The 20,081-nt window shown below is 37.5% G+C and overlaps 1 protein-coding gene and 1 long non-coding RNA gene across 2 annotated transcripts; both read left to right on the top strand.

Moving 5' to 3' along the window:
* The first annotated feature begins 277 nt into the window (after positions 1 to 277).
* Positions 278 to 4,032, top strand: LOC110899950. Its single transcript, XR_002570666.2, has 7 exons — positions 278 to 430; positions 502 to 730; positions 811 to 887; positions 1,358 to 1,620; positions 1,701 to 1,872; positions 3,290 to 3,396; positions 3,523 to 4,032. It is a non-coding gene; the product is annotated as an uncharacterized LOC110899950 (long non-coding RNA).
* Positions 4,033 to 11,917: 7,885 nt separating this feature from the next.
* On the top strand, positions 11,918 to 18,040 carry LOC110902108 (probable methyltransferase PMT3). Its single transcript, XM_022148842.2, has 4 exons — positions 11,918 to 15,481; positions 16,359 to 16,471; positions 16,549 to 16,769; positions 17,527 to 18,040. The coding sequence occupies exons 1-4, from the start codon at positions 15,451 to 15,453 to the stop codon at positions 17,843 to 17,845; spliced, it is 684 nt and encodes a 227-aa protein (XP_022004534.2). The 5' UTR covers positions 11,918 to 15,450; the 3' UTR covers positions 17,846 to 18,040.
* Positions 18,041 to 20,081: the final 2,041 nt, after the last annotated feature.

The following is a 20,081-nucleotide window of genomic DNA, read 5'->3' as shown; positions in this document are numbered from 1 at the left end:
GGGTTTTGTTTGCATGCTTGGTTTGATAGAAACATTTAGATAGTCTTTTGATTGCAAGAACGATACAAATCACTTGTTAGTTTTCTTATGAATTCATGATTGTTAATGGTTTTCTTGAATCACATACATTGTGAAAGGACAATGGCTATTGATTTTGGTTTGTATTAGGGTTTCTGGGGGATTAAACTTGATTAATGAAACATATTTTTGTCCATTATTTGATAATTGTTGATGTCTTGGCTATTCTGGTTTCGACTGTAGCTTCCAAGTCTGCTTTCCATATGGACGAATGTGTAGTTGAGTCATATAGAAAGTCATTATCCCCTATCAGTGTTGAGGCATTAACTTACACGCATGATTGGATTCGAACCGGGAGAAAACATATACACAAAGAAGAGGAGGAATCTGAAATTTCATGAGTTCACAAAAGGTAATATTATTATTTTGGTAATTCTCTTCTTTTCTTTTTTTTTTTAATTGTTAACACTTCATTTTATTTAGATGTTTATAAGAAGATCGAGCGATTGAAGATCAAATGAAGTTTGAAGATAATTTAGACATTGGTTTTAATTGTTAACACTATGGGTGGAATGGTTTTGTAACGCCCGTAAATTCTCGGGACGTGAAGACTCACCGTGTATAGTTTGCACATTGTTAAAACTCACTCCCCCTTCTTTTCACAATTTTGACCACCACAAGGGAAATCAAGGCTGCAGAACTTTAATTCCAGGTTGGTAATAGTGATTTGATTCGGTTCTTGGTCGGTTGAAAGGGGTTAGGGTTAGTTTTGATGCACCTTTTACGGTTCAGGGTGAAGTTCGTATGTGACGAATTGAAGGAGTTGTGGAGATTGGATTTTGGGGCTTTTGCTTCTAATCACCTCTAAGGTATGTTATTATCACCCTACTGTGATATCATGGCCATTGGAATTGATTTGGTTGGTCAATTGAAAGAAACATGAAGTTAGGGTTTCAGTAACGTTAAATTTAGGGATTTTGTAATTCGCGTGTTGTATGATCAAATTAACAATCAGTTCAGGTTATACACCTCTAAGATGACCCAATGTAATGTATTTTAAGACTTTTTATTGATTTGGGTGGCCAATTGAAAGAAACGCGAATTTAGGGTTTTTGGTATTGTCAAATTTAGGGATTTTGTAATTCGTAAATATGATAGTTTTATTAAAATATATTAGCAATTACATCCTTATGTCTCATCTTCCTTTAGATTCTTTGACTATGGTGAGTAGTATGATCAAAGCTACGATATCCCCTATACATATTTGTATTTCATTAAAACTGACAACACTGAGAATCCGATAGATGAAATAATCACAAAGATATATCTATATTTACAGGAGATTGTTGATTGGTAGAGATTTCAAACTTACCATTGACACCCATCAAGAAAGCGACAGTGCGAAGGTGAATCAGCTATTTGTATTTCGGTTCTTAGTGCGAAGGTGAATCAGCTATAGAGTACGGTAGCCGGTCGTTAAGAAAGCTCGCATCATCCTACTTAGGCGGGGATGATGAATCTGATCTCGGCAGCAAGCAAGATGAGTTTAAGTTCGGGCTGGATGATGAGGATGCCGATGGTATTGTGCCAAAAAGCTTTCCCGTAAGTTATTCTACATATAATATTACGTTTTTACCTGTCTTTAGTAATTATATTTTAATTTTATGTTTTTATATGTGCAGGTTTGTGATGATCGATTTTCTCTGAATTGATACCCTGCCTTGACCGACAACTTATCTACCAAATGGGTACAAGGTGCGGTTCTAATCAACTAGAAGTGAAAAACATGAAAGACATTGCCCTCTGCCCGAAAGGCATTTTAACTGCTTGATTCCTCCCCCAAATGGGTACAAGGTGCGGTTCTAATCAACTAGAAGTGAAAAAAGGGCGGGTTGGGTACCGGGTCATTCATGTGGCTCATGGTACCTTGTCAAACGGGTTGGGTTGACAAGAAACGTTTTATTGTCCGATTTGTTTCAATTATTATTTATAAGTAGCTAGTTACTAGATATTGCGTCTATGTTTACAAAAAAAAATATATTATTTTTATAGTAGTCTAAGTTTTTAAATGAGTAAAATACACGGATGGTTCCTGTGGTTTACCTAAATTTTTTATTTGGTCCCTAGCTTTCCAAAAGTACACAAATGGTCCTTGTGGTTTACACTTTGTAATGCATCTAGTCCGAAGCTCTTTCCAAAAGTACGTGGATGGTCCCTATAGTTTGCACTTTGTAACACATTTAGTCCCTAACTTGGACATGCTAAAACCTTTAGATTTGTTGGTTTGGGACTAAATGCGTTATAAAGTGCAAACCACAGGGACCATTTTTGTACTTTACTCTGTCTTTTATAAGCAGTTACTAGTTATTGTGTGCATGTTCACAAAAAAACATATTATTTTTATAGTAATAAAAAAAATTTAAGTAAGCAAGATATAAGGTACTGCACATTAAAAGATACTTTTGACCCGTATGGCCTGTTTACTTTTTTAGGCAAAAGATCAAATACAAATAATCTTAACATACTAAACATACAAATTGAAGGAAAACCCAAAAAGACAAGGTGGCATTTTTGTAATTACCACCAACTATCAAAGTTACAACCAAAAATACCTAAAAAACACAAATTTTTTTTTTAACATTTTTTATTAAAAAATCGCTACATTTCGTTAGCAAAAAAAAAAAAAATTTTTTTTGGCTGCTACTAAAAGTAGCGATTTTTTAATAAAAATGTTAAAAAAATAAAATAAAATAATTTGTGTGTTTTTTTTTATTTTTTTAGATTTTTTTAGGTTTTTTGGGGGGTTTAGTTTTTAGCATTTTAGCTGGGGGGGGGGGGTTAGGTTTTTTTTAGGTTTTTGGGGGTGGGGGGGTTAGGTTTTTTTTTAGGTTTTTGGGGGGTGGGGGGGGGGGTAGGTTTTTTTTAGGTTTTTGGGGGGTTGGGGGGGGGGGGGGGGTGGGGGGTTTAGGTTTTTTTTGGGGGTGGGGGGAGTGGTTAGGTTTTTTTAGGTATATTTGTAGAGTAACTTTGATAGTTATTGATAATTACAAAAATGCCACCTTGTCTTTTTGAGTTTTTCTTCAATTTGTATGTTTAGTATGTTAAGATTATTTGTACAAGAACTTTACCCTACTTTTTTAAGCTTATTTTGTGTGATTCATAAGTAAATTGGTTGAAATTGCCTCCTTTACAATCTAACAACATTGGAAAATTGTGATGATTATTTATTTCTAGTTCTCAGAGTTTACTTTAATTGATCTTATTGATGCAGGTCCTGATCAAGTGGCCAAAAAGCAGAGATGAAGTATGGAAAGCAAGCACACGAGAAATCAGATCAAAACTGGATGGTTGTAAAAGGCGAAAAGTTCGTATTCGCAGGTGGAGGAACTCATTTCCACTATAGAGCTGATAAATATTCTCTCACAAGTTCTTAATCACATCTAATTAACTATTTAACCTTACTTTATTCTATTCTCTAATTCTAATAAGCAATTTAATTACCAGATGCTCAACTTCTCAAAAGACAACATGAACAACCATGGAAACTTTTACGGACCCTTCTCGATGTCGGCTGCGGTGTTGCAAGTTTCAGTGGTTATCTTCTATCATCTGACATGATCGCAACGTGGTTATCTTCTATCATCTAACGATGTGCATCAAAATCAAATCCAGTTCGCGTTAGAACGAGGCATTCCTGCATATCTCGGTGTTCTCGGAACGAAACGACTTCCGTACCCGAGCAGATCTTTCGAACTTGCGCATTGTTCGCGTTGTAGAATCGATTGGCTACAGCGGGATGGTATTCTTTTACTTGAATTAGATCGGTTGCTAAGACCGGTGGCTACTTCGCTTACACATCTCCTGAAGCGTACGCGCAAGATGAAGAGGATCTTAGAATATGGAAAGAGATGAGTGCACTTGTTGAACGCATGTGCTGGAAAATAGCGGCAAAGAGAAACCAAACGATCATTTGGGTCAAACCTTTGACTAATGAGTGTTACTTGGAGAGAGCTTGTAAGTCCCTATCCGGTGGATGACGAACCTCAAACCTTGTTATACTAACTCACTAGCGAGTGCGGAATCCAAGCTAGCAAGCAAACCGGGATTAAACAAGTATGAACACAAGCACACACGGGTTCACCGATTAACACAACTTGTATTAATGCAAATGAAGGTTTCGGTTACAAGCACAATGTTTACAAACCTAACTTGTAAACTCTCAAAGTGTGTGTGTGTTTTCTGGACAGAAGGCTCTCAACAATATCTCTCGGATGTGTGTGTTCTGTCTGTGTGCATCTCTGTCTCTCTCAACACTGCATGGGTATATATACACCCAGCCTAGCATGTCTGATCGAAGGATCTGATAGATGGTCCGAAGGATCATCTATCGAAGACCAAGTATTCGAAAGATCATCAAGGACCTCGAAAGATTACCTTTCGAGGTCTATGATTCGAACCATATCTTTCGATGAGGTCGAAGGATCCACATTATCCTTCGACCTCTTATCCTTCGACACAGTACATCTTTCAACTGTTGACTAAGTCAAACCAGGAGGACGGTTGACTTTGTCAACTTACAAGACTGACAAGGACATCGTTTACATACAGACCGAATACAGACAAAGTACAGACACAAGTGCACCAACAAACTCCCCCTTGGCTGTAGCTTTGTCTTTATCTTCTATGGTTGTAGACTCGTCTTGAACTTCGACGGTCTTTGGTCTTCGAGTTATCAAAACTCTGATGTCCTTTCAAGTCTTCATTGTCGGAGGATCTTCAAAGTCTTCACGTCTTGAAAGCAGAGAGTGTATCAACAAACTACCCGTATCATGTAGGAAGTGTGTTGACAAACTCCCCCTTAACATAAGCTCCCCCTTGAGTTATGCTCGTGAAAAGACTTTATCTTTATGAAGTGAGATCCTTGTGGTGTTGATGATGGCCAACGGCAACTCGATCATTTTCATCACTTGAGCGCCTTCTCGTCGTGTCTTCATTCCAGAGCTTGTCATCGACTATGTTCTCCCAGCCTTTAGAATCTGCACATGCAAGAAATCTAAACGCGTAATGAGAACAACTGCTTGGAATATAGTTAACATACACACATGACACACGAATGACCATGTCATAATCAAACACCGTCCGACAGTTTGAAAGTTTAATAAATTTATCAATTTTAAATTCTAACTTTCAAAACATGCAAATTTTTGACCGTTTATGAAGATTTAGTCAGTTCGGTTTTCAGTCAGGTTTCAGGTAACGAAGACTAGAGCTCCAACATCGTACGATCGAAAATAAAGCAGAAATAAAATCTTTTTGGCTTTTATAAAGTTTATATTAAAACAAGCCTAAAATCTTTTTGGTATTTTTGAAATTAAAAGACAACAATTTAAAATCCTTTGAGTGTTATCAAACGACATCACCGCTAATGTCGTGCTGATATGCACCAAACGACGAAACTGTTTAAAAGAAATAATAAAAGTTAAGCAGTAAATAAATATATACAAACATACTTTTTGTGAGTTTCGAGGGTAAGAGAATCATATCAGTATACGGTCATGCCAAAACACTCTTGTTGTTCAGTTAGTTAACATTAAGATAAGCATCCTATAACAATTATCGGTATTGTTGTCCACTTAAGCTCAACTTATCAGATGTAATCATGGCGAGGGGATACGTTAAGGTATGACTTATACTTACCGACCGGTGTTCATCCACATCACGACACATTCCCGTATCAAGGTATGCACGAGAGTTCATCTTACCGGTGAGTATACCGATTATCATCTGTTTGACCGTATAAATTGTGAGATACTCACTTATTTTGATTTGAAAACAAGCCCTATGTGATATAATCACTTATTGATGAGGAACTTGATTTTCGTATGCATGAGGGCACAGGTGCAAGTCCGTGAACAGGTCAGTACTTCCGTACAGCAGAGAGACGAACTTGACACCCGGATAAATGTGATATTTTTATCACTTATTTGTATGGACATGTGATTGTTTATCACTTATTGAGGTCGAATGCAGTATGCAATATGTACACGTATGTATAGTATCATGGAAGATCTAGACTTGCGTCCCCGTTATTTTTCGGTAAAAGATACAACCATGATACCCAGATGATAAGCAGCATAAAGACCGAATATCTCAGAACCTCGGCAATCTATCAAACGAAATTTCGGTACTAAGACCATATGCCAATGAATGGTTCCCACCTGGTCTTCAGTCGATTTAAGATTTATATCACCCTGCACACTTTAAAATGATTGTGAGCCTACCGATACATCTTATATAGAGCTGCTTATCGTTTTTCATTTAAGGTTTAAAGAGGTTTGGATAGACCACTGATGTACTATCATTTTCTCTTTTGCTCGCCAGGAAACTCATTTTTGTTTTTCTATTGTTTTTGTGTTTTTGAAATTTTTCGATGTTTTTGGATTTTCTGATTTTTGGATTTACTCCCCCTAAAATCAATAAACTAAGATAAATTTAAAACACACAAAGATATTTACAAAAATGATTTTCCGATGTTGGTTTACTCTTGCTTGACCTTAATGCCATTTACCAATAATAAGAAGTCAAATCTAGATTTGTCAAAAGCTTTGGTAAATAAGTCGGCACGTTGGTCATCGGTGTGGACCTTAACAACATCGATTAGCCTTTTCTCAAAGCAATCACGTATGAAGTGATATTTGATTTCGATGTGTTTGGTCTTTGAATGCTGCACAGGATTTCTAGTGATATCTAAAGCAGCAGAATTATCAACGTAAATAGGAGTAGTTAGGAATTCAAAACCGTAGTCCCGCATTTGTTGTTGGATCCAAAGAACTTGGGAGCAACAACTTGAGGCAGCAATGTATTCAGCTTCGCATGTTGATGTAGCGACACACGTCTGCTTCTTGCACTGCCATGTGACTAGGCGATTTCCTAAGAACTGACATCCAGCCGTTGTGGATTTACCGTCGATTTTGCATCCGCCAAAATCAGAATCACTGAAAGCTACCAATTCAAAGTTATTATCCCTAGGGTACCACAGACCGGTGTCAGGGTATGCCTTCAAATAACGAAAAATCCTTTTAACAGCAGCAAGATGTGAGGCCTTCGGGTTAACTTGATATCTGGCAAGCAGGCACGTTGGGTACATTATGTCTGGTCTTGATGCTGTGAGGTACATAAGAGATCCAATCATAGCGCGGTAGTTTGAAGGGCTAACAGCTTCTCCCTTCAAGTCAGGAGTAATTCCGTGATTGGTTGGCAATGGGGTACCAATGGGCGTTGCATCAGACATCTGGAACCGGCTCAAGATGTCACCAACATATTTAGTCTGATGGATGAATATCCCAGACTCTGTTTGTTGAACTTGTAGGCCCAAGAAGAAAGTCATTTCCCCCATAGCACTCATCTCGAACTTATCCTGCATGATGCGCTCGAATTCCCTACACAAGACATCATTAGTAGAACCAAAAATAATATCATCAACGTATACCTGTACCAGAAGAAGATCTCCATCTTGTTCTTTGATGAAAAGAGTACAGTCGATAAGACCTCTACGAAAACCGTTCTCCAGCAGATAGTGAGATAAGGTTGCATACCAAGCTCGCGGTGCTTGATGAAGACCATAAAGAGCTTTGTTGAGCAACCAAACCCGATCGGGATGGATAGGATCTTCAAAACCTGGAGGCTGTTCGACATATACCTCTTCTTCAACCACACCATGTAAGAATGCACTTTTCACGTCCATCTGATAAACCTTGAATCCTTTGAAAGACGCATAGGCTAGAAAGATTCGAATTGCTTCGAGACGTGCCACTGGTGCATATACTTCGTTGTAGTCGATCCCTTCAATCTGACGAAAACCTTGAACGACTAAACGAGCTTTGTTTCGGATAACAACTCCGCGGTCATCCTTTTTGCATTTGAAAACCCAACGGGTACCAATCTTCTTGTATCCAGCAGGTTTCTCTACTAGTTTCCAGACACCCAGCTTCTGGAATTGTTGCAGTTCTTCCTGCATTGCTTCAACCCAAGCATTATCTTTCAAGGCTTCTTTCCACGTTCTTGGTTCTTCCTGTGAGACATAACACGCGAAAGACCAATCGTTTTGTTGCCCGGATTCTCGAATAGCTGCATACAAGCCTGCATTGTTGTTGTTTCGCAACATGTTTCTTGTTTGAACGCCACTTTGCACATTTCCAATGATGTTTTGTTGAGGATGGGTATTATGAATCCTTGTTTCTGGATTATCTGGAACTGGAACGTTTATACCCAGGTTGTTGAGGTTAAGATCAACAACCAATTCAAGGCCCGGAATTGACGAAGAGGATGATGCAGTAGCCTCAGCTGTTCTATGAGCATCCACTGGAGGAGTACCCTCTGAAGTACCATGAACTGCTGCTGTAGGAGCTTCCTGATCTGCATCTAGAAATTCATCATCCTCTGAAGATTCGTTCAATTCGTTTGCATCATGAAAATCCTCATTGTTGAGAGTATTATTGTTCACCGAAGAAGATGGTTCTTGATTCACAAGAATTGGACGAACCACCGGTGAAACTGTTGCATTATCACTCTCGAAAAACACCCTAGCCGCAGCATTTTCTTCAACGGCTTCAACATTGATCGAATTGAAGAAGTCATCGTACTCAAACATCCAAGGTTGACCCGGATTTTTGACTGGCAAGGTGTGCCTTTGTACTCTGACCTCAGACCATTCCTCGACCCTTTTAGTCTCTAGATTCCAGACTCGTAAGTTAGGGGTGGCATACCCAAGAAAGTATCCATTAATTGCTCTTGCCCCAAACTTTCCATTAGGATCGATGATTGTGCATGGAGCTCCAAACGGTTCTAGATAAGACAAATCTGGTTTCCGTTTTTGAAGAAGCTCAAAGCAGGTCTTGTTGTGCCTTTTGACTGTAAGGACTCTGTTCAACGTATAACATGCAGAGGCCACAGCTTCAGTCCAGAATGGAATGGGCAACTGCGACTCTACCAACATTGTCCTAGCAGTCTCGATCAATGTGCGGTTCTTACGTTCAGCGACACCATTCTGTTGAGGAGTATAAGCTGTACTAAACTCATGAAGAATACCCTTTGAAGTACAGAACTCCGCCATGGAATGATTCTTAAATTCAGTACCATTGTCGCTACGTATCCGCCTAACCTTCAACTTATACAAATTCTCAATCTGAATGATCAAGTTTTTGATAATGCCAAAGGTTTCACTCTTGTGTGCCATGAAAGCAACCCAAGAAAATCGTGAATAATCATCAGTAACCACGAGGCAGTATTGATCACCCCGAATACTCTTGTGCTTGACAGGACCGAACAAATCCATGTGCAAACGTTCAAGAGGAACTGCCACTGTGTTGATCTTCTTTGTAGGGTGCTTCTTCTTTGTTTGCTTTCCTTTCTGGCACGAAACACAGACGTCTTGAAGATGGAAATTTTTGAGAGGAACACCATTCACCAATTCATTTGAAACCAAATGATTCATTTTGCGTAAGTGAATGTGACCCATTCGTCTGTGCCAAGAGATAGTGTCTTTTTCTGTGGCTTTGGAAACGAAACAAGTTGCTTGTGCAGACGTTGTAATAGCTTGGCTCATGTCAAGGACGTACAAATCATTTATCCTTGGAGCCGACAAGAGAATCCATTCTTTTGGAATTTTGAAGCCGGGTTTCAGCACATAACATCCATTAGCATCAAAGTGTACTGAAAATTTCTTGTCACAGATTTGAGAAACACTGAGAAGATTGTGATCAAGTTGTTGCACAAAATTGATCTTGTCAAAGCTGACAATCCCGTTAGATATCATTCCTTCACCCGTTATATATCCACCCTTATCTCCAGCAAAAGCAACATAACCTCCTCTAATAGATTTAACGTCGTAGAGAAGCTTCATGTCGCCTGTCATGTGCCTGGATGCCCCACTATCAACAATCCAATGACTACTGATAGTTCCTCCTGAAGCACCCTGCACATGAACTCAAATGAATTAGTTGGAGATGGGGACCCAAGCCATTGTGGTCTTGGGTCTTCCATTTTCATCAATGACAATAACTTCTTGTCTTTGATGGTTGGTGAATTGTGATGGTCCCCCTGATTCAGTAACCGATTTAGGTTTCCAGGTCTGTTTTGTTTTACCAGTATCTTTCTTTAAAATTTTAACTTCTTGATTGTTTGAAATTTTAGAATTTTCTGGTTTTACAGCAACAGATTGTTTTTGAACCTCATCGATTTTAATTGCCTTTTCAATCTTCTTGACCTGTTGCCGTTTCTGTTTCTTTTCCCTTTCTTTTACAAGTCGGAGATCTTGTTTTGTGGAAACAGATGGCTTACGGTCAGTCTTTCCACGGGGATCATCAACCTTTTCCTTTTGCTTATGAAGATATGGACAATTACGAATAATATGTCCAATGGTTCCACATTCAAAACATGATCTTCGTTCTACAAACCCCGAAGTATCATGTGATCGCTTAGCCGATGATGTTGAACTTTGTGAGCCCGAGGTACTAGATTTTGAGCTACTTGGTTCATTTCTTTTCTTGACAATAGCTTTCTTGACAAAATCTAAGTTAGATTGATTTTCAAACTTTTCAATTTTGTCTGTTCCCGTCGATTTCACAAAGTTAACATTTTTCTTCTTCTTTTGGTTCGGCTTCTTGTCAGCTTGAGCCGGTGCTTTACCTTTGGGTTTGGTGTGATTTTGCTGTGTTGGCACTGTTGGCAATTTCTTGTTGCCAAATTGCTTTCGGATTTCAGCTTTTGGAATAGGAGGACACTGTGTAACTGTAACTTTAGGTCCTGCCTTTCCCAAGAACTTACTCGTCGAATTCTCAAAGACTTTACAGATTAAGGATTGATTAACATTCTTAATGGGAAAATCTTTGTCTGAGTAAATTTTATCATCACCAACTAGAGTGTACAGCAAATTCACACTCTCCGGCTCTTTTGCAGAAGAGGACTCAGTTGCAACAGTCTTAGCGGGTTGCACAGGGGGATCACATAAAATGTGATTCTCAAGAGGTATGTCCTCATTTTTGACTACCGCATCAGACTTTGCTGGGACAGTATCATCAGATTCATCATCAGACGAATCAGCATCCTCAATCACAACTGGAGGATCTTGATTCTGTTCAGCACTCACAAATGTATCTGCTGACACATCTGAATCTGAGGATACTTCCTTTTGGTATCCGAGTCCTGCAGCAAACTCCTTAACATCTAGAGGCACAGACGGTTCAAAGAATACCCTGTCCTCTTCATCAGGCATGGCATCATAATTATGTCTCACTGGTGGTGGACATTTCTTGTAGCCTATGCATGTGACATCTCTCTTTTCCTTTTGAACATCAATGATGTGATCTAACACATAGCTAGAGCTCAAATAACTGTCTAGCTTGAGTTGGATCGCATCACTTTCGGTTTTCACACAAACCATCTCTTTTTGCATTGTTTCAAGACGAGAGATATACAAATTAATGTCCGTCTGTTTTCTTGAAACCATTTTTGTCAATTCAGTTTTATCTTTCTTTAATGTCTCAATCATTGACTTAAATTCTTTTCATGGTTTTCATGAAACATGTTGGCTTCTGTGCATTTTGAGAGATCCACAGTCAATTTCTGATTGTGGAGAAAGGTCACATCATATTTTTCATGCAAAGCGTCATGCTTACTTTGCAAGTCACTCAAATTCTCATTCACAGTAGTATGTTTGTCTTGCAAGTCAAACAAACTAGCTTGTAAAGCATCATGTTTGCCTTGCAACTCAGACATACTTTTCTCCAGATCAGCACATCTAGCATGCAACCTAGTACATTCATCACAATTAACAGCAATGGGTTCATCGACACATACCTGACTTGATGAACCGTCGACATTAGCCATAAAGGCTGAATGGAGAGAAGACGAAGTATAAGCAGCTTGATCCACCAGAATAGATCTTCTATGAGTTTTTGCTGCAGCTTCCTTCAAAAGCTCATCAAAGTCAGCATCATCCGAAACATTAGATGTCTCACCCACATGATCATCACCAGAATTTGATGATTCTTCATCAACACTTCTACTGTACCCAGAAGAGTCTTCATCTTCAGACGATTCACCACCACTGGCAGAAGATTCTCCACCACTGGTGTGAACTAGCTCCTTCACAATCTGAGCAAAACATGTTGTTCCATCAGGAGCATCACTACCCAACTGGATTGACCAGTCACAACCTTCATCCACCTGAACCGCAAGTGCCCGGTTGGTTTGGTTGTTGACGGGTACCATGGTACGATCATTGTTTCTGTTCTGCCGGTTGCCTTGGTTTCTGAAGGGGTTTTGATTTCCGTGCTGGGCTGGCTTTGTACATTCCCGCTTAAAGTGACCCCGTTCACCACAGTTGAAGCACTTAACGGCCTGCTTATCGAACCCATACTTGGTGTCTCGCTTACTTTCCAAGCTGGTTCTGCCAGTACTTTCCATCCAATCCTTTGCTCTTCTCACAGCACTAGCAAAGGCCCACTTGATGTCCATCAAGTCCATCTCCTCTTTATCAATCTGCCTGTAATCTTCTTGTGTCAGATTAATGTTGCCAATCTGACCTTCTATCAACCCACAGTACGCGCTCACTACAGTGTTAAGCAGCTCCATGTGTTCCTTAGCTACTTCTACACTGATTTTAGAGAAGCTTGACGTGTCGAGCTGTACTGTACTTGACTTTGATTGTTGACCAGCAGATGATGTTCCTCCATAACATGCACGTTGTTGTTGTTGAGCAGGAGGAGGTGGAGGTGGTTGGATTGGATTTCCATACATGTCTGTGGTGGGAGGTGGCTTAACAGGAACCTGGATTGGGTTGCCAAAACAATCTGTGCTTGTGACAAACGCTGTTTGAAGTGGAGCATGTGAACCGGTTCTTGCAGCCGAAGAATTGGAAGTTCCACAGTACATTTCTGGATTCTGTGGCAATGGAACTCTCTTCGCCTTCAATGTTTCCTCCTGATCCTTGTTTTCCAAAAGTTGAACGAATTCGTTGATATTAGTGGTTCTCAACACTCCGTTGTACTTCAGGATTTCCAAGAAACTACTCCATTGAGGAGGCAAAGCATCAGCAAACTTCTTCACAACTTCAGCTTGAGTTGTCACTACACTATAATTATCCAATTCTGTAAGCAGATGATAAAATCGGCTTGTCATATCTCCCAAGGACTCCTTATCCATACAAGTGAAACCTTCAAATTCTTTCTTGAGAAGATCATGACGCATTTGACGTGTTGCTGCATTTCCCACTCCTCTGTTTTTCAATCCGTCCCACAACTTCTTTGTTGTCTTGAAGCTGACGAACTGATGGTAGATATCCTTGCTCAACGCCTGAGTGAGAATGGCATATGCCTTCTTTTCCAGATCATAAGTTTTCTTTTTATCTTCTGGAAGATCAGCAAACGTAGCAGAATCTGAAGCAGCAACCTCTATGGCTTGATCGAAATCTGTGGTGAAACGTATCCACAGTTCGGTATTTTGACCAAGAACATATGTTTTAAACCTCTCAACCCATCCTGGATATTCATTCAAATGCATCAACTTTGGAGGTCTATTCAAACTTCCTGTTTCACTTTCGCTTAGTAGAATACTTTGAATGCTCGGAGTTTGATTCGATACCAAAGCCCATTGATTTCCCTGAGAAGAAGTTGATACCGGCGATTCAGCCCATAAAGGAGATGACCTTGTATTCGTGTATTTTCCATCGTCTGGAGCCGGTGTACCCCACCATGAGGGAGTGACATTTGATCTTGTATATTCACCATTATCTGGAGCCGGATTCCACCAACTCGGATTCATGATAGATAAGCAAAATAAATGCTAAGTAAGTAATCCGAAAGATATCACGGCCGAAGGATCCTGTTCCGAAAGATCTGAAATCACAGACACTTGTTAACAATAAACTGTCCACAATCGAAAGATTAACACTTGTTCGAAGGATCAACAGTACTCGAAAGATTACTGTTGAATCTCGAACAATGATGTCGAAAGATTCAAGAACTCGAAGGATTCTCCTTTTGAAGGATCCTTATCTTTCGAATTAAATATCCTTATCTTTCGTATAGCTGACTTCCGAAGGATCACACTTGTTCGAATGATCAACAGTGTTCGAAGGATCACTGTTGACTTTCGAGCACTGGCTTCGAAAGATTCAAAATCTCGAAAGATTCACACTTGAAAGATCCTTATCTTTCGAGATAAATCCCTATCTTTCGGACACTTAACTTTCGAAAAGATTCCTTTATCGAAAGATATGTTTCAGACTTCGAAGGATGGGTCGAAGGATGATGATCTTTCGAGCCTTCCTTGATCGAAAGATGGTCTTTCGATGTCGAAAGATATCTTTCGAGAGATTCTGACACAACTGACGTTGATGTGATAGGTTGGTGAAAAAGGTGATGGGTTGGTGAAGTACTTTCGGCAGAAAGGTATGTTCTGCACACAGATCTTCACCAACTTTTTGACTTTCAAAAAGTTTACCCAAATAAGCAATCCTTATCCTCAACCAGTCACCGGAGATATGATCGGAAAAATGGCCGGAAAATACAAAGTTTCACAAAACAAATTTTATGTTTACCCAAACCGACCCTGAACACTCCCGAAAGGTTTAGAAGCCGTTTTTATGCAGAAAACTACCAAAAACGGGTGCTAAACCAAGTGTCCAAACACACCAAAGAACTTGAAAAACCCGGTTTTAAACAAGGTAAAGAGCCAAGCTCTGATACCACTTGTAAGTCCCTATCCGGTGGATGACGAACCTCAAACCTTGTTATACTAACTCACTAGCGAGTGCGGAATCCAAGCTAGCAAGCAAACCGGGATTAAACAAGTATGAACACAAGCACACACGGGTTCACCGATTAACACAACTTGTATTAATGCAAATGAAGGTTTCGGTTACAAGCACAATGTTTACAAACCTAACTTGTAAACTCTCAAAGTGTGTGTGTGTTTTCTGGACAGAAGGCTCTCAACAATATCTCTCGGATGTGTGTGTTCTGTCTGTGTGCATCTCTGTCTCTCTCAACCCAGCCTAGCATGTCTGATCGAAGGATCTGATAGATGGTCCGAAGGATCATCTATCGAAGACCAAGTATTCGAAAGATCATCAAGGACCTCGAAAGATTACCTTTCGAGGTCTATGATTCGAACCATATCTTTCGATGAGGTCGAAGGATCCACATTATCCTTCGACCTCTTATCCTTCGACACAGTACATCTTTCAACCGTTGACTAAGTCAAACCAGGAGGACGGTTGACTTTGTCAACTTACAAGACTGACAAGGACATCGTTTACATACAGACCGAATACAGACAAAGTACAGACACAAGTGCACCAACAGAGCTCCTGGTACTCAACCTCCTCTTTGTCGATCGGATGATGATCCGGATGCTGTTTATGGAGTAAACATGGAAGCTTGCATCACGCCTTACTCTGACCGTAAGTTTTATCATTATCATTTATATCCATTGACTTTGGAAAGTGATTCTTTTGATGGAAAATCACGAAAATAGCCATCGACCCACACCCATTATGAAAATAGCCACCTGAAGCGTCTTTACAAACGATGCACCACCCACTGAAGTCTCTCGGCCTTTTTTTTTTCTTTTTCACCACGATTTTTAAACGGGCATAACTTTTTCATACAACAATATTTTTTTTAGCTTACACCAAATTAAAGAGAATTTATCATCTTTAATTTGGTGTAATTGTTTTAAAAAATGTTATCGTATGAAAAAGGTATGTCCGTTTAAAAACCGTGGTGGTAAAAAAAAAAAAGGATAAGGTTGAAGCGTCTAACGAGACACTACAACAAGGTGGTGTAGCGATGCTTCAGCTTTTCTTTTTCTTTTTCTTTTTCTCCTTTCCACCACGATTTTTAAATGAGCATAACTTTTTCATACGATAAATATTTTTCAAAAAAATTACACCAAATTAAAGATAATTTTTTTCTCTTTAATTTGGTGTTAATTTTTATATTATTGTATGAAAAAGTTATACCCATTCAAAAAAATTACACCAAATTAAAGATAATTTTATTCTCTTTAATTTGGTGTTAATTTAAAAAAAATATTATTGTATGAAAAAGTTATACCCATTTAAATATCGTGATGGAAAAGAAAAGAAGGAAAAGGTTGAAGCATCCAACGAGACGCTACAGCAGGTGGTGTAGCGTCTGTAGAGACGCTTCAGGTAGCTATTTTCATAATTGGTGTGTGTCTACGGCTATTTTCATGAATTTCCTTTCTTTTGACCCTTGAAAAGTCAAACAGGGACTTGTTTTTACAAAACACTAAAGTTTTTCGGGTTTTTTTAGATGATCACTCAAGCAAAGGAAGCGGATTGGCTCCATGGCCAGCTAGGCTAACTTCTCCACCTCCTCGTCTTGCTGACTTTGGCTATTCAAGTGATATGTTTGAAAAGGACACGGTAAACGAAATACAGTTCTCTCTTATTATTTCATATTAAGCGTTCATCTATTCACAAAATTTTGCATAATTTTATAGGAGCTGTGGCGTAAGAGGGTTGAGAATTACTGGGATCTGTTGAGCCCCAAAATATCAGCAAACACTATACGGAATGTGATGGACATGAAGGCAAATTTGGGTTCATTCGGTGCTGCTTTGGGGAACAAAGATGTTTGGGTGATGAACGTTGTCCCTGAAGATGGACCTAACACATTGAAGCTTATTTATGATAGAGGCTTAATCGGCTCAATTCATAACTGGTACGTATAGTTGCTACCATCATTTCTGTCTTATAATATTTACAAGCACGTGCATCAGGCCCTAACTGGTAGGGGTTAGGAGAAATCGAAAAACCGAACTGAAATTTATGGTTTGGTTACGGTTTTGCATTTTTTGAAAACCGAAAAAACCGAACTGAGCAACCTAAAAAATCATTTTTTTTTTAATTTTTGTTATATATTGATTTAGAAATTGTTAAATTAAGTCTTGAATGTTAAGTATTTATAACAAAAACGTTAGCATGTTTATTTATCTTTGAAATAATTTATACATTTCCTACAAGAAATAACAGTATTTAACATAAAACTTAAATGATTTTCAAAGTATTATAAAAGCAAATGTCTTGATAAAAGCTTTGGAGACTAATAAAAATAGATTAGAAGCTTAGGTTTATCTGAACAATATCAACTAAATAGGTTAAATATAATAATTTAAATGTAAACATATAAGAAAGATTCTTATATGTTAAATTATACTTTTTATTTTTGAATCTTACGTAAATTTATTCCAAAAACTGAAGAAACCGATAAACTTAACCGAGCCATTGCTAAAACTGAAAAAACCAAAACCGAATGGTTTTCAAAAACCGAAAACCAAACCAAACCAAACCGCGGACACCCCTACAAACTGGGCCCGTGCTGAACAAAATAACTAGATTTCGACCCACACTAAATGACCCGTTTCAACCTGAACATGGTTTGTCATTTACTCAAACCGCTCACGGCATGCATTTTTCAGGTGCGAAGCATACTCGACATACCCACGTACATACGATCTTCTCCACGCTAGCAACGTGTTTTCCGAAATAATCGAAAAGAAAGGTTGCAGTGGTGAAGATTTGTTGATTGAGATTGACCGTATTCTCAGGCCCACGGGCTTCCTAATCGTTCGGGACAAAAAGCCCGTTACGGATTTTGTGAAGAAATATTTACCCGCAATACACTGGGAGACGGTTGCGGTGGCGGATTCACCATCAGAATCAGATGGAGATGATGTTGTGCTCATAGTCCAAAAGAAACTATGGCTTACAAGTGAAAGCTTAAGGGAAACGGATTAAGTTTGAACCTAAAAGACCACTCTTCTGTTTTGTAGCATCAAATTGTGACGATAGTTTCTACTTAAGGTTTAGTTGATTTATTTGTTATGATATACATTTGCATCTACAAACTCTTTATTTTCTATACTTGTTTGTATTTATTTTAATTGGATTTAATTTAAATAATTAATCCAAATATTTATACGATTTGAGAAACAGCTTTTATATACGTGTACTAGGTTAGAACCCCGTGTAATACACGGGTTGAATAAATGTAATTTTATATATCAAATATAAAAAATATACAAAACCTCGTTTATTACACGGGTTGAATAAATGTAATTTTATATACCAAATCATAAAATAATATATCTTTAAAAATCTCGTTTATTACATAGGTTGAATAAATGTAATTTTATATATTAAATAATAAAAAAATTATATCTTTAAGAACCCCGTGTATTGTACGGGTTGAGTACATTTAATTTTATGTATTAAATAATGAAAAAAATTACATTTTTAAAAACCTCATGTATTGTATGGGTTGAACACATGTAATTTTATATATCAATCAATAAAAAGTTATATTTGTTATATCATTATAAAACATGTGTATTATATGGATTAAATAAATCTAATTTTATATACCGCATAATAAAAAAAGTTATAATTTTAAAAACCCAGTGTATTACACGAGTTGCATAAATGTAATTTTGTATAATAAATAATAAAAATATTATATCTTTAAAAAACCTTGTTTATTACACGGGTTAATGAATCTAATAATAGTTTATATCTTTAAAAAAACTTACGGATATACTCGATATATGATGGATGATTGCGGTGATGATTCTTATAAATGTCACGTAAACATAGTAAATATAGTAAATATGGTATTTGAGTTGAGAGTTGAACACGGAAATAAAAGTATAGAACCAATAAACATTGATTAATGTTTTTGTTGGTTGAATGAATCTAATAAAAAATTATATCTTTAAAAAAACTTACGGATATACTCGATATATGATGGATGGGATGATTGCGGTGATGATTCTTATAAATGTCACGTAAACATAGTGAATACCGTATTTGAGTTGAGAGTTGAACACCGAAATAAAAGTATAGAACCAATAAACATTGATTAATGTTTTTGTTCACCCCTTATAAACATTTATGAAATAGGTTCTACTTTTAACTACTTTAGTTTAATAAAATAAATAAATCATTTACATTATATTAATTTATATTTAGTGTACGTCTCTTTTGTTAATTTCAGGATAAATAATTTTGAAATCTAATAAATATTTCAAAATATTGTATTATCTTCTATACGAATTATTTAAATTTATATTAAATTTTATTTTATAATTATCTTTTAATTAATACTAATTATTTATAATTAAATAGGATAGAGAGGAAAAAACTAAAAAATAGATGATTTCAATGAATGATATGTATCCTTTTATTGATTTCTTTTATTATATAGTATAGATGTGATTGATGACAAATTGTTTATTATTGAAAACAACAAAGATATATAATGAAGTTTTTATCTATGTTGCCATTCATGTAGGAAAATTATATTCTTTTGATACCTACACTAATTCCCTTTCCCTATATATTAAAAGTACAATGTTTTGAACAGTAAAGTTATAATAATAATATATATGATTTTTTAATAGTTTCATTATCTTCTTCACTTTTTAAGTTAGATAAGTTTTTGTTAACCGGTACTGAAATACCAGTATGGTTATCGGTACATAAACAAACGACACCAGCCTCGTACAGAAAACAGCAAAATTCGGTATCGAATTGATTTTGAAAATCTTTTAGTTCAGGAAATTCGGTACTGCTATCCGGTACCATTTGCTTATCCCTGATCACGGGTGTCGTATGAACAACAACGGTATCGTGCAACTTTTTTTTTTCTTCAACTTTTAATGATTTCTGTTTTAGTTTCAGGGGTAGGGTAGGGATGAGCTCAGTGCCAACCAATACCGAATCGGTACTGCTACCGAAAATACCAATGACGGTACCTGTATATGAAGGTAAAAAACGGTAGCGAACCGGTACCAGGAACGCCAAAAGTCGTATCGATTGGTACTTAAGATCTTTCGGTTCGGGAAATTCGGTACCGATACCCAGTATCATTTGCTCATCTCTGACCATAGGTTTCATACGAACAACATTATTACCATATAACTTTTTTGGTTGATTTTATTTTGGTTATCTTTTAGTGTTTTTTTTCTATATTTTC

Source organism: Helianthus annuus, chromosome 13 (assembly GCF_002127325.2).
Source record: "Helianthus annuus cultivar XRQ/B chromosome 13, HanXRQr2.0-SUNRISE, whole genome shotgun sequence".
Lineage (NCBI taxonomy): Eukaryota > Viridiplantae > Streptophyta > Magnoliopsida > Asterales > Asteraceae > Helianthus > Helianthus annuus.
Note: the sequence above shows the minus strand (reverse complement) of the source record. Positions and strands in the feature narration are given on the sequence as shown.

Excerpts from the sequence above, each read along its gene's own strand:
- LOC110902108 (XM_022148842.2), top strand. The coding sequence starts at position 15,451 with ATGGAAGCTTGCATCACGCCTTACTCTGACC. Across the intron at positions 15,482-16,358 it reads CATCACGCCTTACTCTGACC|ATGATCACTCAAGCAAAGGA; the intron begins GTAAGTTTTATC and ends GGGTTTTTTTAG. Across the intron at positions 16,770-17,526 it reads ATCGGCTCAATTCATAACTG|GTGCGAAGCATACTCGACAT; the intron begins GTACGTATAGTT and ends TGCATTTTTCAG.